Here is a 26,655-nt window from a genome sequence, read left to right as displayed (position 1 = left end):
AAAGTAAAAGGCATGAAGCAAGTGTACCTATGTACCTTTGGTCTCCTTTGTTTTTAGCACACTTTGGCCACTTTTTGGAGACATATGAGACACATTCTTTGTCTCCTTTTGTGCTAGAACGAAATTAGCCTTGCACACACCATAGTTAGCTCTTTTGTCTCTCATTTTTTGTAACCTTATTTGACCTAGTTTCTAGAAGCTAGGGTTAGGTTTTTGTAGAGACATCCTTAGGTATCTTTTATTTGCTTAGAGGCCCCTAAACTCTTCTATATAAGGGGTGCTCCTAGACATGTAAAAGGGTTGAACATTTTGAAGTAAAAACACTCTTGTGTCTCAACCATTTGTGAGAGTTTCCTCCCTAGGGAGTGAATACTTTTAAGCCTTATCTTGCATAGCAAGTGGCAGCGCACATCCACTCATCTTCAAGGTTGCCATGGCTTCTAGCTTAGCCTTGTAGTGGCGTGCTTCTCACATTTTTACCATTTCTTTCCTTTTCATTTTATGTTTTCCATTTCCTTTTTGTTTTGAATCAATCCATCATCTTCTTCTCTTGAGCTTTGTGAAAGGAACCTTCACATCTAGATAGCTTGCTATCTTAATGTCCAATGGGGATTTCACTTAACTTTATTAATCAACTCACACCATATTCAATAATCTTAAAAAGGAACAAGTTAATCCTTCCTCATTTGGTATCTAGAGCCTAGGTTATCTTTAATATGGTGTTTTTCATGTGCTAACCTTGTCTTGTTGTAGCTATTTTGGTATGGTTCAAATCCACTTCCATGACACACAAAAATAGTGCTGGCAGAAAATGTGACGATTTTAAAACATTAAACTACACCAGCTCAGCGGTCCAAAAATTATGTTTTTGGAGTCTAAAGAATACTCTTTGAGTCTAGTTTCCAGAAAAAAAATAACCAACGCATTTGGAGTTCTGTGGAGAAAGTTATGATCAAATTAGTGAGCAAAGGTCAGATCTGCCAAGAATACGTGAATCAGCGTTTTCAAGTTCTGTTGTGGCAGTTTGGCTATGGTTTCTGCACCTCTTTAAGCTCCTAAATGTGGTTGGATAACATGTCTTTGGATGCTTAGTCTTTGAGCCTCAAATCCATGAGTTTAAATGCATGATAGCTACATGTCTGTGTCTTTGTGTATGTCATGTTGAGTCTTTAAATGTGCCTAACTTTTGCTTGAGTCATATGTCATATGTTAACTTGAAGTTTTTTTATTCTTGTTTTTTCAAGTATTTGAATCTTTCTTTCACTTTATGTCTTGCTTGATGTATGCTCCATGAAATTGATTTTGGCCTAAAACTTGAAGAACTAAGTGTCCAAGCCACCTAAAACTCTTTCTCACCATTTTATGAAACTAGTTGTGAAAGAAGAAAATTTTGCACCAATTTTTGCCTAAAAACCGAGAGCAACCTTGCTCCTTGGTGAACTAAAAGTGTGTTTTTCACTAGGTGTTATGCTACTAGTTTTCATACTTGAGAATTGGGTGATATTGGCTAATTAGTTCCATATTTTAACTTGGTTATGATCTTTCTTGGAGTATGCATGATTTAAGACTTGAATATGCTTGTCAAGTACTTTCCATAGAGTCTTTAAAATGTGTTTTTCTTGTTTTAGTCTTGTTAAAAGTTTTGTCTCAAACTTTTATTCTTTAGAGTTTAGCTTTCCTTGTTTTTATGCTTTTCTTGCTTGTCACTAGGTGTTCTTTGTTTTGTCTTACTAGTTTTCTTTTCTTGAAACTCTTAGGGTGTTGTGGCCGAATCACTTGTCTTACATTTAAAAGGTTTTGCACAAGTTTTTAAAAGTGTTTTCTTCAATCTTTTGGTGGATTTTGAGTGCTAGCCTTGCCTTGTTACTTTGAGAGTGTGATCTAAACACTTGGGTTGCATTTTTGGTTGGAATTGGTCTCGGTTTTCATGTTGTCTAACCCCTAATTCATTTACTTTGTCTTGGCTTTGAGTGTTTTGTTGTAGGAATCATGGCAAGTTCATCAAATGCACCTACTCCAAACAAAAACAATACATTGATGAGATTGCTTCGGGATTTGGAGTTGTCTAGGAAGGAGTCCTTTGAACAATTGAGAAAAGAAAAGGAACAAAGTGACCTAAGAATCCAAGAGCACATTCAAAGGCTTGAAGCTAAAGAGCAAGAAAAAGAGGCTAGGAAAAGAGGGAATTCTAGGCGCAACCCATCACAAGAGAAGCAAACTCCAAAGATACCTAAGTTCTATGGAGGAAGTGATCCCAAAATCTTCCTTGATTGGGAAGCTAAAGTTGATCAAATTTTCAATGAAAATCATGTAAAGGATCAAGCACAAATTGATCTAGTAGTTTTAGGATTTTTGGAGTATGCCAATACTTGGTGGCATAAAGTTTGTAAGAATTATGACCAAGGGCCACCCGCGGCTTCTTGGATGGACATTAAAACTCTTATGCGCGCTAGATTTGTTCCTCCCTCTTATAAGAAGGAACTTTAGTTAACTTGTTGACCTTTGACTAGGTTTGACTTGTTGACTATAGTTGACTTGACTTAAGCCAACATGCTAATCTATGTTTATTTATTTTGTCGGTTAATTAGGAGTAAGAAAGCAATGCTAGGTGGCGCATGGTAATTGGGGAGCATAAATGATGTGGAAGAGAGAGTAAAGCAAAGGCATAAATCATAAAGTAAAATGCATGAAGCAAGTGTACCTATGTACCTTTGGTCTCCTTTGTTTTTAGCACACTTTGGCCACTTTTTGGAGACATATGAGACACATTCTTTGTCTCCTTTTGTGCTAGAACGAAATTAGCCTTGCACACACCATAGTTAGCTCTTTTGTCTCTCATTTTTTGTAACCTTATTTGACCTAGTTTCTAGAAGCTAGGGTTAGGTTTTTGTAGAGACATCCTTAGGTATCTTTTATTTGCTTAGAGGCCCCTAAACTCTTCTATATAAGGGGTGCTCCTAGACATGTAAAAGGGTTGAACATTTTGAAGTAAAAACACTCATGTGTCTCAATCATTTGTGAGAGTTTCCTCCCTAGGTAGTGAATACTTTTAAGCCTTATCTTGCATAGCAAGTGGCGGCACACATCCACTCATATTCAAGGTTGCCATGGCTTCTAAGGAGTGAATACTTTCTGGTCGCTCTCTATTTGGCGGCTAGGTTGCGTATTTGGGCTTTTTCTCTTAACTCGAGTAGGAGGTCAAGGTGGGTGTTCAAGTTTTGATGATTTTGAAATGGGTCGTACAGTTCTCGACGCTGAGATGGTTCGCCAGTTTTAACTGGTATCATGGCGTTTGTGCCGTATATTAGGCTGAACGAGGATTCATTTGTTGCTGATTGAGGTGTACATCTGTAGGCCCATAACACTTCCACTAATTCTTTTGGCCATCGGCCTTTAGCGCTGTCCAACCACTTATGCAATTCTACCAGTATAACCTTGTTTGCTGCTTCGGCCTGTCCATTGGTCTATGGGTGTTCAACAAAGTTGGTTACATGTTTGATGCCTAGGCCGGTATAGAATTTAGCAAGCTCTTTGTCTATAAATTGTCGGTCATTGTCGGTGATGATTGTATGTGGGACGCCATATCGACATATGATATCCTTCCAGACGAACTATCGGACTTGTTGGGCTGTAATGGTGGCTAATCGTTTGGCTTTTATCCACTTGGTGAAGTAGTCGACGGCTACTATCAGGAATTTTACTTGGCTTTGCCCGGGGAGAAAGGGCCAAGGATGTTCATCCCCCACTTTGCGAAGGGCCACAGGGATAGTATAGAGTCGAACTGCTTCTGTTTTTGGTGGATGAGGTTGCCATGTTTCTGGCGGGGTATGCATTTTTTGACAAAGTCGTGGCAGTCAGCCTCCATGGTCAGCCAGAAGTAACCATCGCATAGGATTCAGGTGGTCATGGTGCGTGCATTGGAATGGTAGCCGCATATGCCTTCATGTAACTCTTTGATGATGTACTGAGCTTGTTCTGCAGTAACGCATTTAAGAAGTGGTTGACCATATCCTCGTTTGTACAGGTCATCGCCTATCATCGTGTACCTGACGGCTTTAGTTATCCAACTTTTATCAGCATTAGGTGGGGGGTTACCGGTTTGGAGGTACTAGATGTAGGGAGTTGTCCAATTGTTGGCTTGGTGTTGGGTTAGGGTATGGCAAGTATGTGTGATGGAAGGAGCGGATAGCGTTTGCTGCAATAATGATCAATGGCGGCTTTTTAGCTTGGTGCTGCTAGTTTGGATAATACGTCGACTCTGACGTTTTCGGATCTGGGAATGTGTTGGATGCAGACTTGTTCGAAGGCAGACTAGACGACTTTCCGGACCAAGTGATAGTATTGTAGAAAGATAGGGTCTTTGATCTGGAACTCGTCATTTAGATGGCCCACGGTAAGCTTGGAATCGGTTTTACACATTAGTGATTTGACACCAACTTCGCGGGCGAGGGATAAGCCGGCAAGGATGGCTTCGTATTCGGCTTGGTTGTTAGACGTCTTGAAGGCGAAGTGGAGGGATTTTTCGATGAGGATATCGTTGGGGCCTTCTAGCACGATGTCGGCACCTGCCCCTTTTAGGTTGGATGAACCGTCAACATAAAGTGTCCATTGGTCCTTTTCAGGGATTCATTGGAGATCGTTCACAAAGTCTAGGAGGCATTGAGCTTTGATGGGGCCGTGAGGTTCATAGCGGATGTTGAATTCGGATAACTCAACGGCCCAAGACGACATCTGCCCCGCAAGGTCTGGTTTCTGCAATATCTTCTGGATAAGGTAGTTAGTTTTGACGATAATGTTATGATTTTGGAAATATGGGCGTAGGCATCGGGTTGCGTGTACCAGGGATAGGGCTAATTTTACCACCATCTGGTATCTGGTTTCGGGATCTTGCAAAGGTTTACTAACGAAGTAAACAAGGTGTTGGGTGTCGCCGACATCTTGAACCAACGTGGTGCTTAACGGTGTGATCTGTGACGATGATATAGACCAGTAGGGGTTGATGAGTGTTCGACTTATGGAGGATGGGTGGTGAGGTGAGGGTGGTGTTTAGCTTCTGAAAGACTCGTTCACAATCATCATTCCACGTGAACTTGGCCGATTTTTTGAGCAGTTGAATGATGGGTTGGGTTTGTTCGGCTAGCTTGGGAAGGAAGCGGGAGATGGCGATTAGTTGGCCTATGAGGCGTTGTACTTCTTTGATACTGCTAGGACTTCGCATTTCAATGGTTGCATTGCACTTTTCGAGGTTAGCCTCTATGCCGCGTTGGATAAGCATGAATCCGAGGAATTTACCGCGGTCGACGCCAAAAACACATTTTTTGGGGTTGAGGCGGAGGTTGTACTGTCTTAATGCGGAAAAGACTGCGGATAGGTCTTGAGCGTGTTGGTGATGGCTTGGGGATTTGACAACCATGTCGTCGACGTATACTTCGACACATTTGCCCATTAAATGGTTGAAGACTTTGTCCATTAGTCGTTGGTAGGTTGCCCTTGCGTTTTTGAGACCGAATGGCATGACCTTGTAGAAGTAGTTGGCGTCGTCTATAATGAAAGCAGTTTTGTTCATGTCGGATGTGGCCATGGGAATTTGGTTATAACTGGAGTTATGCATCAAGAAAACTGAGAACCTTGTTATCGGCTGCACTGTCGACAAGTCGGTCTATATTGGGTAAGGGGTAGGCATCCCTAGGGCAGGATTTGTTAAGATCCGTGTAATCAACGCATATCCGCCACTTGCCATTGGCTTTCTTGACCAGAACCACGTTGGAGAGCCAAGTGGTGTAGTGGGCTTCTTCAATAAACCCTGCGTTGAGCCTCCTTGTAAATGGACAACTTGTGGGATGCAACATGAGGGTCAACTCCGGGTAAGTCGGCAACTGACCAAGCAAAGAGGTCCGTGTTGTTGATAAGGGTGGGTGTGAGAATGTCGCGCTGTTCAGGTTGTAATCCAGTGCCGAGTTTAATGGCGCGGCCTTTAGGGAGCTCCAGGGAGATGGTTTCTTTGACCGGTTCGAAGCGGGCATCCCGACCCACTCTGGGGTCTAGATCATCACCAGATAAGGCTATTTCAGAGTCGGGTGGTCGTTCAATATGATTGGTTTGAAGGATGGGAAGTTGTGGGCGTAGGTTGGCCATGTACCATTCGTGTGCGAGGCGTTGGTCGCCATGAATGGTGAGGATGTCGCCAGATGGGGATGGGAATTTCATGGCCAAGTGAGGGGTGGAGACGACAACGCCAAGAGTGTTGAGTGAAGGTCGATCGAGGAGGACATTATAAGATGTGGGAGCATCGACGACAAGGAATCGGATAAGAATTGTCTTGGTTTGGGCGCCATCGTGAAAAACTGTATAGAGGTCAATGTACCCGCGGGTGGAAACCTTTTCCCCGGAGAATCCATATTAGCTTATCGTATGGTACCATGGCGGTGTTGAGGAGTTGGAGTTTCTGGTGTGTTGCCCAATAGAGGATGTCAACAGAACTGCCTTGGTCAATGAGGAATTTCTTGATGACGTAGTTTTCTATCTCGACGATGATGACCATAGGGTCATCTTGCTGGTAATCAAGGCCATGAAAATCGTCGTCCGTGAAGGTTGTGGGGGGCATGCGACATCTGTGATGAGAATGGGTGATGTGGTTGATGGATTGGATATGGCGGAGGTGTCTCTTCCTAGCGGATGAGGTAGAGCCGCCACTAGCAAAACCACTAGAGATGGTGTTAATCGTGCCGCATAGGGGAGGGTCTATAGGGGTGACATCGGTGTGGGCCGGTTGAGGGTCGTGGTTCGCGGGTTGGCTTGGGCGTTTGCCGAGGCGAAAGTCGCGGGGAGGGCGTCGGTGGTCAGAACGAGGAGGGTGATTGGATCGGGGAGGGTGGTCGTCTCTACGGACAAATCAGCGGAAATGGCCAGCACAAACCAATTCTTCAATTTTATCCTGGAGTGCTTTACATTCCCCTGTGGTGTGGTCGTGGTTTTGGTGGTAGCGACAGTATTTAGTCATGTCCACATTGGGAGGAGTAGTTGTCTTGCGTGGTGGTGGGATGAGGTCGGCCTGTAAGGCCTCGTCAAGGAGACGAGATATAGGGACATTTAGGGGAGTGTATCTGGTGAAGCCGGGTTGTCGGGGTTCTTGGGGTCTCGGGTCAGGTCGGGAAGGTTGTGGAGGGGGGGTTGCTGTAGAGGGTGTGTAGTCATTGCAGAAATTTGTATGGATAGTTTGCATTTCCTCCATGCGGACTAGTCGGCGGCGCGTAGTTTCAACTCATGCATGGAGGCGAGTGGGTGGAGGTAGACGTTGTTGGCGAAGGGGTCGGGTTTAAGGGTGAGGGCTGTAAGACCCGTAGAATTTAATTAATTAATTAATTAATTAATTAATAAATACGGGAGGGGAAATAATTATGACATTAAATTATGGTTGGTATGACGTGGAAAAGTACTAGCTCAAGTGGTTGAGAGTACTTAAATTGTGTGAGAGGACTTGGGTTCGAGTCCTATGTATGCTAACTTTTGTGTTATTGTTTTATTATTTAAATCTATGTAATTATGTTCTGGTATGATATGATGTCTGAATTGGATTTGTTAAGCATGAAACATGACTTGGTTGAATTGGTGGTATAATTACTTTGTGATTGAATGGTTATGGGTTCAAACCTTGGAGAACCAAACTAAAAACATTATTTTTGGCATTTTGGCTTTGAATTGAATATGAAAGGTTGGGAAAAATCCTATATAGTTGAGAGGCAGCCTTGGGTAGCTGAAAAACATATCATAAAGGTCAATTAAATGGTAGTTAACAGTACCATTAGGTAAATTTCGTTTTGGGTAATTAAACTCTACTAAAAGCCAAGTTTAAAAGGGTAAAAAGTGGCTATAGGGAAGGTTTTGGCAAGCTGGAATAGCGACCTGAATTAGAGCACGAAAATCAGAGAGATTGGTGAGGTTTGAGTGAGGTTATGGTGAGGTTTGAGTGACCACATCAAGAAGGGGGAGACGTAGTGATCATTGGAGTATCTCAAACAATTCAATTCAAGCGAAGGGATTCCAGGTTAGGGGAGCTGAACCTCGTCTTGTATTGTTTATTGCATAATTATATGATTGGAAGTATGTGGTTTTGCTTAATTTGTATTATCGGATTGAAAATGCTAAGTTTTGGAAATTTTCCAGAAACCGCCTGGCGGGCTGTTCATAGCCGCCAGGCGGCGCATGCAGAGTTCGCCTATTCTGGGTTCTTGTAAAAATTGCTCATTTTTACAAAAATTGGGACTAAATTGAGACAAATTAAAATAAAGGGACCAAATTGAGACTAAGAAAATGACACCTGGCATAATACTGACACCTGGCATAATACTGACACGTGTCACTATCACTGCCACTTGTCACTGCACTTGTCACTGCCACATGGCACAATGACATCTTGACACGTGGCAATTTTTTGATTTTTTTAAAAAAATTCAAAAAAAATAATAAAAAAGATTCAAAAAAAAAATTCAAAAAATCGAGGAACGTGACACTCCCTCTAACGGCGTCAACCTTAACTTAACGGAAAGGGGCAAACGTGAGACGTTTCAACAAAAAAGGGTAGTATTTTGAGACTTTTAAAAATTTGGGTACCATTTTGAGATTTTGACTTTAAAATGGGGACCAAAGGCATAATTAAACTTTTTTTTTATCATGATTTTTCTTTGGTCCCCTCATCATTTTCTGTTTACTTTTTTATTTTTTTAACAATATTTATCGTAGATAACAAACAATCAAAGTGTTTTAAGATGTCAATTTAACTAAGATGTCTAATATGAACTTTTGAATAAAAAAAAATGCCACCAATTTAAAAATTCAAGAAATGATATATATATATATATATATATATATGAATTTTATTGACATTCGCAATAAATATCTTAAAAATCAGTACAAGCAGTTAGTAGTAATTAGATAAAAGTGTACTATTATTATAGATAAAGATTTAGTACGATTAAGAAGCATAATTTTGTACATTTTAAAATGAAAAATAACATGATCCAAAAGGAAACTAAATTTCGTCAATTTAGCACCAGTGATGTGCATACATAGTTATCTGTAAAATAAAAAGTCCTATGCAAAATGTTGTAGGTCATATTTAGAACATTGTTCCTCAAAACATTACAATTTGGAAACTTAGACTTGTAGTTCCATAAAGAGAGGGAAAACCCTCTTCTAACTGATACGAAAAGAAAAGACAGAAAAAACAGCAAAATTAGAAATTTCATTCCAATTCATGCTTGATAGATTCTACGGAGGAATTCCCAATAATAGTTCAACATGTGATCTGTAGGTGTCACTCTATCCCACTTCCCATTAACAAATATAGCATATGCATCTGCTGCATACCTGATTAAGAAAGAACCACAGTATCATCAACAACAGAAGCAATCAAAAACACACACACAATCAAGGTAATATGTAATTACTGCATATAAATAATGACCAAAAGAGTGCACACAAAAATGACTTACTTCCCAACCCCATGCAATTGAGTTACGTGAGTCCAGCTTTCGTCCAAGTATTCCTCAGATAGACGTTGTAACATTTTTGCTCTTTTGTGTTGCAAACCTAGCGTCCTTATTGTCTCTTCTATTTCATCGGTTGCAACTTCTGTGCAAGACTTTGCATCCGGACATAACTTGAAGAAGTCTAACACAATCTCTTTTGTCTACATTTTGCAGAAATAATCCATCAGTAAATATGGATATAATTTCAACATTTACGCTACGCCTAATGGTCCTTCTTAATTGAATGGAAACCTCAAATGCATGAGGTTGTTTACAACAAAGCAGCAGTTCAACTCTGCCAATAACCACTGGTTCTATTGACACAATTTTCATGGTAGAATGACAACTATGGAATGGTTTCGTCAAGAGGGATCGCCTAGGCTTTACGATTCCTAAATTTAACACATTCTCAAACAGTGCACCTACCTAATTGACGTCATGCACCATACTTAGACAAATGAGATTAAAAAAACAATGTGTACTTTGACTCTCTTATACTTTCACTAATGTTCCACCAAATAGATAGATATAAAAGCATGGTATATTGTACCTGTCTCAGGCCAAGAGTAAAACAAAGGGCTAAAATGAAAAATAAACTATGCAAAAAGTCTAAGATTACAGATGCTGTGAAATATTACGCAAATAATTCATACCTGTCTCCCAGAAGTCCGGTTGAGAAGCATACAAATGACCAACACCCTCCAAGGGTCATGAGCATGATCCTCTTGAATGAGAACAGTCTCAGACCGTGGAGGCTTCCATGTATTATCAGGAGTTTTTCTTTTGTAAGCCTCATCCCACTTCTCAGAAGCAGAAAGATTTTTTTTTAATTTCTTGGGATTAACATAAGCATTTGTGTCATTTCCATTCATTTGCAGATTATTTTCTAGATCAATATTTTCCCTGTAGTCACTCTGAGGCTCGCGCTTCTTGAGTATGAATTTACTGGTTTCAGCATCATCACAATTCTCACTCAGCTTATCCTTGACTGTTTTTTTCCTCTTATTCTTTTCCTTGGATTTAATCTTTCCATCTACAAGCAAATCATCCTCAACAAATCCAAATTCAGAGCCATAAAATCCTGAATCAGGATCAATAATCCCTCTGTTGTCACCTTGAGGCTCACGCTTCTTGAGTATGAAGTTATGGGTTTCGGTATGATCACCATTCTTTTGCCGCTTATTATCAGCATATTTCTTCTTCCTCTTTTCCTTGGATTTAATCATTCCATCCACCAAGAGCTTATCATCAACAAAACAAAGGGCTAAGTCATCCTGCTGCAGCTTATGGTCAACCACTTTCTTCTTCTTCTTCTTGTCCTTAGATTTAATGTTTCCCTCTACTAGCAGCTTATCTTCAACAAATTCAATGCCACCGCCATAACTGCACAATTCCGGACCAATCTTCTCACGCCTCTTGAGTATGAACTTACGGGTTTCAGTCTCATCATCAAGCTCTTCTTCAACTGTTTTTTTCTTCTTTTGCTTGGATTTAATCTTTCCATCGGACAGCAGCTTATCTCCAACAAATACGATTTCACATGCAGAAGAACACAAATCAGGACCACTATTTTCCTCAATGTCACCTTGATGAGGCTTACGCTTCTTCAACCTTTTCTTCTGTTCCGATTCCATCTTTTCAGTATCAAGTTCACCAACATTCCCTGCACCACCATAACAGCACAATTCAACATCAATCTTCTCCCCATTGTCACCTTGAGGTTCACACATCTTGAGTACGAATTTACTGGTTTCAGCATCATCATCCTTGACAGTTTTTTTCCTCTTATTCTTTTCCTTTAATTTAATTTTTCCATCTAACACCAAATTATCTTCAACAAATCCAATTTCAGAGCCATAAAAACGTGAATCCGGATCAATCATCTCTCTGTTGTCACCTTGAGGCTCACGCTTCTTGAGTATGAAGTTACTGGTTTCGCTATCATCACCCTTCTTCTGCAGCTTATTATCAACAAATTTCTTCTTCCTCTTTTCCTTGGATTTAATCATTCCATCCACCAAGAGTTTATCATCAACAAAGCCATGGGCAAATTCATCCTCCTGGAGCTTATGGTCAACCACTTTCTTCTTCTTCTTCTTCTTCTTCTTCTTCTTGGATTTAATGTTTCCGTCTTCTAGCAGCTTATCTTCAACAAATCCAATACCACAGCCATAACTGCACAATTCCGGGTCAATCTTCTCCCTGCTGTCGATCTGAGGATCACGCCTCTTTAGTATGAGTTTACTGGTTTTAGTCTCATCACCATTCTCCCGCTGCTCATCTTCAACTGTTTTTTTCTTCTTTTGCTTGGATTTAACCTTTCCATCTGACAGCAGCTTATCTCCAACAAATACAATTTCAGATCCAGAAGAACATAGATCAGGACCACTATTCTCCTCAATGTCAACTTGACGAGGCTTACGCTTCCTGGACCTTCTCTTCCTTTCTGATTCCATCTTTTCAGTAGCAATTTCACCTACATTCCCTTCACTACCATAACAGCACAATTCAACATCAACCTTCTCCCTATTGACACCTTGAGGCCCACACATCTTGAGTATGAATTTACTGGTTTCAGCATCATCATCCTTGACAGTTTTTTTCCTCTTATTCTTTTCCTTGGATTTAATCTTTTCATCAACCAGCAAAATATCTTTAACAAATCCAAGTTCAGAGCCATAAAAACGTGAATCTGGATCAATCATCTCTCTGTTGTCACCTTGAGGCTCACGCTTCTTGAGTATGAAGTTACTGGTTTTGGTATCACCACCATTCTTCTGCAGCTTATTATCAGCAAATTTCTTCTTCCTCTTTTCCTTGGATTTAATCATTCCATCCACCAAGAGTTTATCATCAATACAACCAAGGGCAAAGTCATCCTCCTGCAGCTTATGGTCAACCACTTTCTTCTTTTTCTTCTTCTTGTCCTTGGATTTAATGTTTCCCTCTACTAGCAGCTTATCTTCAACAAATCCAATACCACAGCCATAACTGCACAATTCTTGATCAATCTTCTCCCTGCTGTAAATGTGAGGCTCACTCCTCTTGAGTATGAATTTACTGGCTTCAGTGTCATTTGCATTTTCCTGCTGCTCATCTTCAACTGTTTTCTTCATCTTTTGCTTGGATTGAATCTTTCCATCTGACAGCAACTTATCTCCTACAAATCCAATGTCACATCCATAAGAATACAAATCAGAACCAACCTTCTCCTCGATGTCACCTTGATGAGGCTTACGTTTCTTGGACCCTCTCTTCCTTTCCGATTCGATCACATTTCGTTCTTTCTGGGCAGGCAGCGCTAAAACGCAGTTCATTGTCCTAAAATTCTCCTGAGATTACTAAAGTCAAAACAAAGTCTGGGAAAATGCAAGCATTGCTGGCCTGTGTTAACAAGAAAAGAATCTGATATGATGTTACACTGTTAACAAATGAAAAGAGAGAAATAATGAATCTGAAGAAGATTTTAAAACCTGGTAAGAAGCATAAGCTTTGCCGTTCTATTCAAAATGATCAAATGGACTCCCGCTAAAAAAAGTTGCACGACCCTTTTATGGGAAACAAGCAAACAAATTAATATTATTCCAAAAATGTAAGTGTAAGCGCAATATGCATCAAAGAATGCTTAACTAGGTCCAGGGAAAGATGTGATCATAAGTTTCTTTACTTCACTCCAGTGTTAAGCCTCTTCAGACTGTGAGGTAGGATTGGAGAGAAAGCCCAAAATGGGAGGTTTCTGCAAGTCAGGCACGACAGAGTAGTTGTTATTTAAAAGTATATATCTAAGTTGGCATTCTCCAAACAAAACCAAACACGCTGCAGAGCTAACAGATAAGGGATTACAATAAGCCAAAATCATGTAATATTGAATACCCAGAACCCAAAAGCACGCATTTCGATCAATATATCAGATAGAAATAAAGTGATGTAGAATACCCAGAACCAAAAATTTAGTTTTCAAAAAGGAAAAGGAAGTAACCTTTGGAAAAGGGTTTGTGGCGTTGTTGGAGTAAAAGGGAGCTCTTCAAGGCTGTGTGTTTCTCCATTCTGCAACTACTCATATTCTATAGAGCAACCAAGCGTCATCGTTTCCCTCCATCTACTCATAAGAAATATTTTATTGTACTTTTTGGGAATCACACTCGTAATTCCTTTTTAATAGCTTCTCGAATATTATGATTATATTTTAACAATAATATAGAAGCGCTAACATGAATTTAATATTTTCACAAACTTTATTTTTATTTACTTAATGTTTATATAAACTCGTGAACATTTTTCAGATTAGAAAATAAAAAATTTAATTACTTTATCTGTTAAGATTAACTTTGTAGTAAGATAAAAATCAAATTTTGGAAAATTTAATAAAATGTATAAATTAATTTATGTCTAAACTAATTTTAACCTAAATAATAATATTTTTTTATTTTTCTTATTATAATTAATTATAAAATTTATTGTAAGGTATATTATAATATTTTTCTCACTTTCTAATATTAGACAAATTTAATTAATTATAAAATGTTGCGTACGAAGAATAAACATAAAGTAAAATTATTACAAATTACAAAACTATAAATATAGTAACTTGAATGTAAATCTTACTACTAAAATTTCGTTCGACCACCAAGATTATCTATTTTATTTTCCTTATTATAATTAATTATGTTTCAGATATAGGGATCGAACATTATTTAAAACACTAACTTAACCTCCTTCTCATATGTTATTACTGTTTGCTCTTTTTTCCTCTTGTTCGGCGTTCCTTCTCTTTCTCTCGTTGATTGTCTAGACGATCTAATCGAGATACTTGTCAATTAGGCTCTGATGCTTAAGTCAGTTCAAGTCCATTTGAGGTAAGCAATTAATGTTGTAATAAATGCGTAGTATAAGTCCTTTACCAATTTACCTTGGGCTCCTATTTATAGTTTTTTTATATGGGCTCGTGATTAAGGTTTTCTTAATTGAGGCCCAATTGCTTTTTAAACTTGATTACTGACCTGTTTTACTTTAACTATAGATCTTATCTTTCTGGATTCGCCGGACTGATGTCGCCGAGCGTACGTGCTCTGACCGGTTGTGTCCTTGTGCCCAATAGTTGGATGAGAATGACAAGTCATGGCCGGTGTCGTTGACGTTCACATTAAGATCCTTCTTAATGTGATTTTCAATTACTTATTGTCCGAGTCGTCCGGCCATTGCAGGAGGCCTTCAGCCGCTTATCATTAGGGTTGTTCGGTTGTAGGGCTCCTAAAATCACTCTGGAGAAATTGCTACATCAACGAGTCACGACTTAGACTGTCTGCCTATAGCAGGCGGCCTTGAGCCGCTTATCCTTAGGTCATCCGGTTAGGGATATTAGGTAGCCCTATGGTACACAAGCCCCCCAAGCCTTAAGCGTTGATGGAAGCATAACGAAAAGGGTTTAAACGGTGACGCTCAAGAGAGTCGTAAGAATGTGATGTCTGACAAGGTTACGACGCTTCATACCTGTCAGGTGGGAGATGAAGCGTCACATCTCCTGAACTATCGATTGTCTCGTGATCGTGTGAATGTGGTGGTGCCACGTGTCCCCAAAATTTTCTATAAATAGCAACATTTGATCCAAGTTATTTTCGCACTTTTCTTCTTCTCTCTTCCTCTTGCACCGATCGGTTTGTATATTTCAGGTAATAATGACAATCGTGAATTTGTCAAGCTCAGACGAGTCTCTTGGTCGAGATGGTAGGGGTCTTAAGGACGACGGGTCTTTGTCTTTCTCATTAACACTATCCACGACTGAGGAATCGCTCGGTAGAGAGGTGTCATCAGGTAACAGCCCACTAATGTAAATATTGATAAGGAAGTTGAGGTTGAGGTGTCGTCAACATGAGATGTTGGGGGAGCTGAAGCGATGGTTGAGGAGGTTAGCTCTGACCCCGAGAGTAAGGATAAAGGTCACGTTAAAATTGATTTTGCTAATGAAGGCAATCGGTTGGACCTTCCTCTTATCCCTGCTTACGAATGGGCACCCCATGAACCCAGAAATTACAAGACGAGGTTTCGATGAGGAAACGATTTGGTCGACTTAGTCGGTAAAACCGACTTTTTTAAGGACGGTGTTGAAAATGGTTGTCTATGTTTGAAGTTTTGCGCTAGCAACGAAAGGGTTTGTCATGGTCGAGAGGGAACCAAGTTAGATTTTTTTCTACGTTTATGCTTGCTTCTTCCAGGACCTCCTTTTGACAGTGCCTTTCAACGACTGGCAGATGGTTGTCCTAAGGGAAATCAATTGCGCTCTCACCCAAATCCACCCGAACGCCTGGGCTTCCATGCAGGCGTTCAATGTTTTATGCCGAGTGATAGGGTTGACCCCTACCATGCCTATATTTCTCTACTTTTACAAGTGTCCTCCCACTTTGACTAAGGGGTGGATTTCCTTTATTGGAGCCCTCAAGAGTCTAGTCGACCTGTTCCTCACCTTGTACAAGGGTTTCAAGACCGACTTTTTTAAGGTCTCTATTACCCGACGTGGTAGGAAATGGTTTTTTGATGAAGTCGATCGTCCCAAGTTTCCTCTTTATTGGACACAAGTGCCTCCTACCATTGATCCGTATTTTGAGAAGCTAATGACTCCTGCCGAGCGGGCTGACCTTGTTGTCCTTAAGTAGCTTCCTGACAAGCTCTCGACCAGGTCTTTGATTTGACATCTACTCTCGAAGGATTTATCCAAAGCAGTTTATGGTTGGTGGTTCTGAGCCGAACGGTTATCTTTGAATAATATGAACTTATCTAATTTTTTTGTTTTCTTTCAGATACGATGTTTCATCTAGCTCCGCTTAATGCTAAAACAATGGAAAGGGTGAAGGCGCATTGGAAGTTCGTTAGGTCTTCAAGTATGCCTCCACGTCCGCCGATCCGACCACCTCCTCTAATCAACGAGCCAATTTTAGAGCCAGATGCTCTGACTGGTGCCTCCCATGTAGGCACCCCTTAGACCCCAAGTTCTCAACATTCCTCCCTTTATGATGGTTCCTACTGCTGAATGAGCTTCAGGCAAAAAGGATCTGGCTATCGCTCGTGAGGAGGTGAAGGAGATTAAGGTCTCTGTTGTCGACTTGTCGAAGTGGTTCAACCAGTTGAACTTAATCAAATCAGAGCATGCTAAGTGTGCCACGAAGCTGAAGGAGGGAACTGATCGACTAAAGGAGGCAACCAATCAACTAAAAGAGGTAACCAATCAACTAAAAGAGGAGCAAGATCGGGGGAGGAATGCTGTTGACGATATTCGTAAGCTGCAACAATGTTTCGATGACCTCTCTCTCGAGTATCTCTCAATGAAGCAATCGATTGAGACTTGGGAGAAGAAATGCCAAGAGTTGGAATTCGAGTTGTTGATCGTTGACGATCAAGTTTTCGCGCAACATAAACTTGGGTTCTAGAAGGCTCTTAATCAGGCGGCCCATTTCTAAAGGAATCTGATCGACCAACCTGGCACCTTCGATTTCAAGTTTGATGTGGTCGACGGGAAATTACTGAATGTTTATGATGCCCCTAACCCCGAGCCTACTGAGTCGAACGTCCTTGCCTCTCCTTATTCTGTTCTAAGAAATGTAGACCCTTGAGTTGTAACATTTTAGTTTCTTTCTTGTTAGGTTTTTTGTTTTGATGTAATATTTTGCTACAACCGATCGGGTCTGATCAGCCATTCGATGGATCGCACTCGATCAACTTTCAGACATCTATTTTAATATAATTTCTTTTCGTTCTAATTTCACGTTTATTTGCGCATACTGACAAGGCCGATTGTTTGCCCTAACGTAAGAATTCATTTCGTTCAGTCGAATCGTTTAGATAACTTTGCTTGATCGTATTTGAAAATGGGTATTTAATTCGATTAGGATACTTAAGTCATTGCATTGTATAGGGGTACTAAGTTCTGCAGGCTGCTCGAGACCTTAATATTTTAATTGACTTAAGTTCGTATAAAATTGTGTGTGCTCTTAGGCATTTTGGATTTTAAGTGTATAAACTCCGATAGAACATGCGTTCAGCCGCTTGGGTCTATAAGTTAAGATAAGTCCCGTGGGGACGCACATTTTGACCACTTGGGTCAGTGCTTTTCGATAGGGGCTTTCAATGAAGCTCACCCTTTAATCAAATAGGCTTTTCGATCTGATGGGTCCCGTAGAGACCCCAAGCCTGACCGATCGGTTTGAATAGCTTTGTAACATCGCTAAGGAATATTACTGATATTAAATAAATAAAATTCGAAAGTACAATAAATGCCGCATTGAATATAAACTATTTTCCAAACACGGGAAATTTAAAACTTTAATAAATATAATCATAACACTAGGAGTCCATAATTCGTAAAACCGAAATAAAAGTCAAAGACTCCCAAAAGAGATTACATAATTCTCTCAAAACTAAAAATGTAAACATCTATATCCATATACAAAAAGGGCTCCGAGTCTAAGTATCTGCTGACCCACCTTTCACCCGACCATGACCCCATAGTCCTTGATGAGTCATATGCATGAAAATTGGGACCACAACCACTATGCCAATTCACATTTTGTGATATACACAATCAACATAATTTTACATTTCAAATTCCACACTCTTACATATTATTAAAACTAAATCATAAAACAACAACACATAATTGGCATACATAGGACTTGAACCCAAGTCCTTTCACACAACCAAAGTACTCTCCACCACTTGAGCTAGTACTTTTCCACATCACATTAAACAACAATTAATGTCATAAAGACGCGTTCTACCCGCATTAATTAATTAATTATTTAATTAATTAATTTTCCCGGGTCTTACAAGCTTTGTGTGTGCTTAGTGTAACACCTCTTTTGAGATGTCACATGTATGATTTTCTTTTTAATGTGAAGCACAACCTTTGATACCATCCTTTAAGATAGGAATTTTTCACAATTGTTTTTATCTCAAATAACACCGGATAAAAGATTCATCCAAACTTCTTTATTCATCAAGATGAAAATATCATTCATATAATCAATTAACTTAAATCGTTCGTTGAGGTTAATATTAAAATCCTTCAAGTCAAACTTGAAACCACTACACTATTACATTTTATTTCAAAAGAACCTTTTCAAAGGTCAAAATAAAATTTCCCAAAGCTTCCCCACGAACTCCATACAACTAAGCTTCTCCAGCAATATCTGCATCAACATCTACTCCCATATAACGTAAGTCATACGATCATCGCAGGTGGAAACCACATTCACAAACATGCAAGGGTAAGCTAACCATGTATCACATCACATAACAAGCACATTAACATGTAACTCATGTAGCATAAAATAACATAACATAACTCATTCATAAAAAAAAAAAAAATCCACCAACACATGTTCTCAACATCACCACTTGAACTCATCAAAATATTACCACCAAGTAATATTAACGATATGACATTCTCTCATAGCTAACCAATATACCTTTCCTGCGCACCAATGCCTCTTGGAAAAGTCCCTTCCCCTGCTTTCCATAGACCTACTAGCAACAACTCCACCCGCTCGACAAAGCCTTAGGTAGAGCACTATTGCTAAGCTCATGCTAAAGACTTACAAAGGAATGAAACCCCTTTACCCTGACTCGACAAAATCCTCTAGTTAAAGAAATCATCACGGCTTTACAGGTATCAGAGAGTTCAAACTGTCTCAATACATATGCACACACATTCATGCCACACCTCATCACATCATACCATCCCATACATATGTACATATAGTTCACATAATCACATAATTGTACAAGCATTCATCATACCATAACATACATGCATATCAAAACAGTATTCATCCCAAATGAGTGAGTGCTAACACTTAAGTACCTGCAATGCCATACAATCAAGCACAACACAACCATAATTCTTACACCAAAATTCCTAAGAAAATTTATCAACACAATACCAAAATCACAACATTAATGTGTGACACATTTATCAAACTACAGACCTCTAAACGACGATCCAACCGATCAAACCACAAAATAGCAAGTTACAGACCAACTGTCCAAATTTGAGCTCAGTCCAACGGTAAATGAGTCAAAAAAGTCAATTTTACTAAAACAGCGCAAATCTGAAAAAAACTTAGTCGCCCAACAACCAAGGAACTCTCCCAGCGAGAATCAGATACAAAAAAAAATACGAAAATCAACATTTTCTGTACTAGAGACCTATTTCAATACGTCCTAGCATTCGAAAGTTTCACCAAAGCTACCAAACATTCCAGTATTATTTTACTTAACTTCCAAAACCATTTACACTTCCAAAAATTCTTATAACAATTCTCTCATCCACAAACTTACTCAACCTTTACAAATTCTAAAAGAAAACAGAAAGAAAAATATTACACTTGTAATCCAATTAAAAATTGAACACACTCAATCCAACTCCATTCCATAACCATTCACCCAATATAACATAATTTATCAATTTAAACCTTAATTGATGTTCCATTCAGCCCAACGATCCACAACAATTCACCAATTCCTCTATTTAAATTAATACCAATTCCATTAATCACATACTTGTTATAATTCATTTGTTCTCTACAAATCCATGTTACAATCAAATCAACCAATCACAATTCATGTAAGACTTGGAAAAATTAAATAAATAAATAAACATTTATTTAAAAAATGCGAGGTCGATAATCGCTAAGTTAATTAATGTGGAGAGAGAAGACAAGGAATAGTACTAGCTCAAGTGATTGAGAGTACTTGATTATTATGAAAGGATTAATGTTCAAGTCCTGTGTAGGAAATTAGGGTGTTAATTTAATTATTTTATTATTTTATTAATATGCTGGATCATGGGGCGTAATAATATAATCCTAGATGCATAAGAATTATCACGAAACATGAATTAGTTGATTGGTTGTGCATTAGCTTTGCAATTGTGTGGTTATGTGTTCAAACCTTTACTTATGTAAAATAGTTTCATTTTTTCCAATTCCTTTTTGGTCATGAATGAGAAGGGTCAGAAACCCTAGCCGCCTTGAGGAGAAGATAGAGGGGCTGGGAAACCATCATGGAATACCAATTGAATGACCATTAATCTCATTTTAATGTAATTTCGTTTTATGCATTAAGGCAATTGAAATTGGGGTTGGAAAGTGAGTATAAGAATGGAATTAGGGAGAGGTAAAGTCCTTTTGGGATATACCAACAACATGCACGGGAAAACTGAGTTGATAGTGAATTGGGAGGCCATTTGGAGTGAGAAATAGTGGAGCCAAAGAGGTAGGACGCAGGACTTGGAATTTCAACGTGAGCAAGGGATCTAGGTTAGGGGAGTTGTCATTTCCTGTTTTAATGAGATTATATGCAACTGCAGGACTTGGACTTCTCACCAAATTCTTTTATCATTTAACCTCTTGATGTTTGTTGTATGTGGTTTTAAAGAAAGTATGTGTGTGGTTGTAATTTCCGTTGTATTGAGTTCTTTTTGTGATCCCATCACTACAATGATTATTATGATTATTCTTTTTGTAACATCTCCAAGGAATGTTACTTTAAATAAAAGAATAGAATGCGAAAGAAAGAAAAGAAAACATATTTATAATTTTTCAAACCTCATTTATAACAGTACTTTCCCAAAAACGCAAAAAACAAAAACCATATAATTGCACACATTATAATTATTCACAATTTAAAGTTTGTTACAACCATAAAATAACTGAAATGGTAATCTATTTCAAATACATGGAAACTATCAAAATATTTAAAGTCTTCAAAAGTCAACATGTAATCCCGCTCTCAGAACTCAAGCATCTCCTGGCTCACCTGTCAAATCATCTGCTCCTAGATAATAAGTTATCTGATCATCGCCACACACACACACACACACACACACACATATATATATATATATATATATATATATATATATATATATATATATATATATATGTGTGTGTGTGTGTGTGTGTGTGTTCTTGTAGAGAACAAACAAGATAAGTTAGGCACAAGCGTCATCTTACCCATGTAGTCCGCTATCTCCTCAATTGGCCTATTCCCGGTTGGTACATGTCGGCTTGGACCCAGGAGGGGTTACCTGCAGAAGGGACTCCGAAGCTCAAGTAAGTCAAAGCTCTCAGAAGGTCAAATCAGTGATTAATGGAGTAATGAATGCGTACCTTTAATTAATGGGGTCCACGTGTATTTATAGAGTATTAATTATGTCTGGTAATGGCATGGGTCGAGCCCTGGTTTGAGCCTCAGTTTGGGCTGTAAGTGGACCTGGTATAAATTAATTAATAATTATTTTATTTCAAATCATAATTTATAAAGACTTAAAAAAATATATTTGTAAATACTTTTTGCAAAATAATTCTAAAAATTTTCATTGCATTTTATGAAACATATTCTATAATAAAATTTGCAAATAATTTTTATAGACAATTTTTTGAAAATTTTATATTCTTATAATAATATATAGTAATATAAATTAATTAATACTTTTATTTAAATCAACCTAAATTAATAAGTTTGGGCTGATATGACCAAGTATTGCCGCTACCACCGCAACCATGGCCACACTACAGAAGACTGCAAAACACTTCAGGATAAGATAGAAGAACTAGTCTGTGCTGGTCATTTTCGCCACTTCATCCGACGAGACGATCATTCCTCTCGATCCCGCCACCCCCCTCGATCCGACCACAGACGCCCTCCACACGACTCCCGTCACGACAAACGCCCAGCTCAAACCGCTAACCAGGAACCCCAACCGGCCCGTACCGACATCACCCCTACAAATCCTCCACTACGTGGCACTGTCAACACTATCTCTAGTGGCTTCGCTAGTGGAGGATCCACTTCTTATGCCAGAAAGAAACACCTCCACCATATTCAATCCATCAATCATATCACCCATTCCTACCACAAACGTTGTATGCCTCCCATCATCTTCACAGATGACGACTTTCATGGCCTCGACCATCACCAAGATGACCCCATGGTCATCACTGTTGAAATCAAGAACTACGCCGTTAAGAAAGTCCTTGTCGACCAAGGCAGCTCCGTTGATATTCTCTACTGGGCCACCTACCAAAAACTCCAACTCCCGAACACCCTTATGATCCCGTATGACGAACCCATCTATGGCTTTTCTGGCGAACAAGTATCCACCCGCGGCTACATCGACCTTCACACCGTGTTTCGCGAAGGAACCCAAACCAAAACCATTCCAATCCGCTTCCTGATTGTCGACGCGCCAACATCCTACAATGCCCTCCTGGGCCGTCCTTCCCTCAACACCCTTGGCGTTGTTGTCTCCACCCCCCACTTGGCCATGAAGTTCCCTTATCCTTCCGGTGACATCCTCACCGTCCACTGCGACCAACGCTTGGCAGGCAAATGCTACATGACCAGTCTGCGCCCACAACTCCCAATTCAACAAACCAACCACATTGAGTGACCACCTGGCTCCGGCATCGCCCTATCAGGCGAAGATCTCGACCCTAGAGTAGGCCGAGACATTCGTCTCGAACCAGTTGAGGAGACATCCCCTCTAGATCTTCCCAACGGCTACTCCATCAACCTCGGCACCGGTTTGAACTTTGACGAGCGTGCCATCATCACACCCATCCTCATCAACAACACCGACCTTTTCGCCTGGTCAGCCGCTGACCTACCTGGGGTGGACCCTCTAGTAGCATCCCACAAGCTATCCATCTACAAAGAAGCCCGCTACTTCTCCCGGAAGAAGCGCAAACTTGACGAAGAACGTCGACTAGCAGCTAAGGTTGAAGCCGAAAAGTTACTAAACGCAGGATTCATAGAAGAAGCTCAGTACACCACTTGGCTTTCTAACGTAGTCTTGGTGAAGAAAGCCAATGCCAAATGGCGGATGTGTGTAGACTACACGGATCTGAACAAGGCCTGCCCTCGCGATGCCTACCCCTTACCCAATATCGACCGACTTGTTGACAAGCGCGACAGGGAATAAAGTGCTTAGCCTTTTGGATGCATATTCTGGGTACAACCAAATCCCCATGGCCGCATCTAACATGAACAAGACCGCCTTCATCACGGATGATGCCAACTACTTCTATAGAGTTATGCCTTTTAGTCTTAAGAACGTTGGAGCAACCTACCAACGGTTAATTTACAAGGTTTTCAGTCATCTAATGGGACAATGTGTCGAAGGATATGTTGACGACATGGTTGTCAAGTCTCCAAGCCACCACCAACATGCCGAGGACTTCTCAGCGGTCTTCTCCGTGCTACGCCAATACAACCTTCGGCTCAACCCCGACAAGTGTGTATTCGACGTTGACCGTGGTAAATTTCTTGGTTTTATGTTGACCCAACGCGGCATAGAGGCCAATCCCGAAAAATGCAAGGCAATTATCGAGATGTCCAATCCCACTACCATCAAAAAGGTCCAATGCCTCATAGGCCGCCTCACAACCATTTCCCGCTTTCTACCCAAACTGGCTGAACAAACCCAACCCATAGTCCAACTCCTAAAGAAATCCACCCGGGTCACGTGGACTGACGATTGTGAACAAATCTTTCAAAAACTAAAAACTACCCTAACCTCACCACCTATCCTCCACAAGCCGGACACCCGCCAACCCCTCCTCGTATACATCACAGCCACCGACCACACCGTCAGCGCCACGCTCGTTCAAGAGATAAAAGGCACGCAGCATCCTGTCTACTTCGTTAGCAGAACGCTGCAAGATCCTGAAACCAGATATCAAATGGTAGAGAAGTTGGCCCTATCCTTAGTCCATGCAGCTCGCCGCCTACGCCCATACTTCCAAAACCACAACATCATCGTCAAAACCGACTACCCCATCCAAAAAATATTGCAAAAACCAGATCTAGCCGGACGGATGTCATCCTAGGCCGTCGAGTTGTCGGAATTCAACATTCGCTACGAACCCCATGGCCCCATTAAAGCCCAATGTCTCTTAGATTTTGTCAATGACCTCCAGCACACACCCACAAAGGACCAGTGGATGCTTCATGTAGATGGTTCCTCAAATCCAAAAGGTGTCGGTGCTAACATCGTGTTAGAAGGGCCTAATGACATCCTTATCGAAAAATCCCTTCACTTTTCCTTCAAAACATCAAACAACCAGGCCGAATACGAAGCTATCCTCGCCGGCCTTTCCCTTGCCCGCGAAGTAGGTGTTAAGACGCTAATGTGCAAAACCGACTCCAAGCTTACTGTAGGGCACCTAAATGACGAGTTCCAGATTAAAGACCCCATCCTTCTATAATATTACCATTTGGTCCGTGCAGTCATTCAATCTGCCTTTGAACGAGTCCGCATCGAACACATCCCAAGGACCGACAACATCAGAGCCGACATCCTCTCCAAATTGGCCAGCACCAAATTAAAAAGCCGCCACTGATCCCTATTACAGCAAACATTATCTACACCCTCCATCACACATACCTGTCAAAACCTAACCCACGCCCCAACTGACAACACCACCCCTTCCCAAAGCCATAACTGGACCACCCCTTATATCCAATACCTAAAAACCAGCAACCCCCTACAAGATGCAGACAAAACTTGGCTGGCTAAGGTCGCAAGGTATACCATGATAGGCGATGACCTTTACGAACGCGGATACGGCCAACCTCTCCTCAAATGTGTCACGACAGAGCAAGCATAGTATAATATTAAAGAGCTACACGAAGGCATTTGTGGCTACCATTCCGGCGCACGTACCATGGCTACCAGAGTCCTTAGAGCCGGGTACTTCTGGCCGACTATAAAAGCAGACTGCCAGGACTATGTCAGAAAATGCAAACCATGCCAAAAACATGGCAACCTCATCCACTAGAAACAAGAACAACTCCATCACATACTATCCCCATGGCCCTTTGTTAAATGGGAATGGACATCCTTAGCCCCTTCTCACCTGGCAAGGGGCAAGTGAAATTCCTAATTGTAGTTGTCGACTACTTCACCAAATGGATAGAAGCCAAGTCACTAACCACCATCACGGCCCAGCAAGTTCAGCAGTTTGTTTGGAAAGATATTATATGCAGATATGGTGTGCCACATACCATCATCACAGACAATGGCCGACAATTTATAGATAAGGAGCTAGCCAAGTTCTACACTGGCCTGGGCATCAAACACATCACAAGTTCTGTAGAACACCCACAAACTAATGGACAAGCAGAGGTGGCCAACAAGGTTATCCTAGTGGAACTGCGCAAGAGATTAGATAGCGCCAAAGGCCGATGGCCCGAAGAGTTAGTAGAAGTGCTATGGGCTTACAGGTGCACCCCTCAATCATCAACAAACAAATCCCTATTTAGCCTAGTTTACGGCGCCGACGCCATGATACCGGTTGAAATTGGTGAACCCACCCTGTGCCGAGAACTATACGACCCAACCCACAACCACCAAAACATGGCCACTCATCTCGACCTCTTACCCAAACTCAGAGAAAAAGCCCAGATACGAAATTTAGCTGCCAAACAAAGAGCTGCCAGAAAGTATAACGCAAACCTATGTCCACGATCATTCACAATCGAGGACTTAGTATGGAGAATGGCCAGCAGTGCAAGAAAGAAGGATGGCAAATTCTCCGCCAACTGGGACGGCCCGTACCGCATACGTGAAGACACAGGAGGATGAGCTTATCGCTCGGAACACTTATATGGAGAAGAGATCCCCAGTACCTGGAATGTGTCCCACCTCAAATTCTACTTTATTTATATGCATACTGTATTAAACCGAATACTTGTAACCCTGGGTGTACTCTTTTTCCTCACCCGATCTTTTTTCCCTAAGGACGGTTTTGGCCAAGAAGGTTTTAACTAGGCACCCCAGATTCAATGAATAAAATCAAGGGTTCTCAACTATACATCTTTTCTCTGTTTCACTTTCATAATCGTTTTAAGTTCCCCATCCTTACCACAAGTAAGCGGACTGGGTCGAACCCCCTCAACTCGTTGGTTAAATCGCTTTAAGTTCCCCACCCTTACCACAAGTAAGCGGCCTGGGTCGAACACCCTCAACTCGTTCGTTAAATCGTTTTAAGTTCCGCACCCATACCACAAGTAAGCGGCCTAGGTCAAACACCCTCAACTCGTTGGTTAAATCGTTTTAAGTTCCCCACCCTTA

General features: G+C 40.6%; 1 protein-coding gene across 2 annotated transcripts; it reads right to left on the bottom strand.

Moving 5' to 3' along the window:
- Window positions 1-8,971: 8,971 nt before the first annotated feature.
- Window positions 8,972-13,653, bottom strand: LOC114188282. 2 transcript variants are annotated; one of them, XM_028076886.1, is made up of 7 exons: window positions 13,507-13,653; window positions 13,158-13,263; window positions 13,001-13,075; window positions 12,766-12,911; window positions 10,181-12,687; window positions 9,492-9,688; window positions 8,972-9,366 (listed from the first exon to the last, which is right to left on the bottom strand). In XM_028076886.1, the coding sequence occupies exons 4-7, from the start codon at window positions 12,842-12,844 to the stop codon at window positions 9,252-9,254; spliced, it is 2,898 nt and encodes a 965-aa protein (XP_027932687.1). In that variant the 5' UTR covers window positions 12,845-12,911; window positions 13,001-13,075; window positions 13,158-13,263; window positions 13,507-13,653; the 3' UTR covers window positions 8,972-9,251. The 2 variants fall into 2 exon arrangements, with proteins under 2 accessions (XP_027932687.1, XP_027932686.1); XM_028076885.1 differs by having other exon boundaries at window positions 10,181-12,911.
- Between the last annotated feature and the right edge of the window lie 13,002 nt (window positions 13,654-26,655).

This window comes from Vigna unguiculata, chromosome 6 (assembly GCF_004118075.2).
Source record: "Vigna unguiculata cultivar IT97K-499-35 chromosome 6, ASM411807v1, whole genome shotgun sequence".
In the NCBI taxonomy this organism is placed as follows: domain Eukaryota; kingdom Viridiplantae; phylum Streptophyta; class Magnoliopsida; order Fabales; family Fabaceae; genus Vigna; species Vigna unguiculata.
This window is presented reverse-complemented; position numbering and strand designations above follow the sequence as displayed.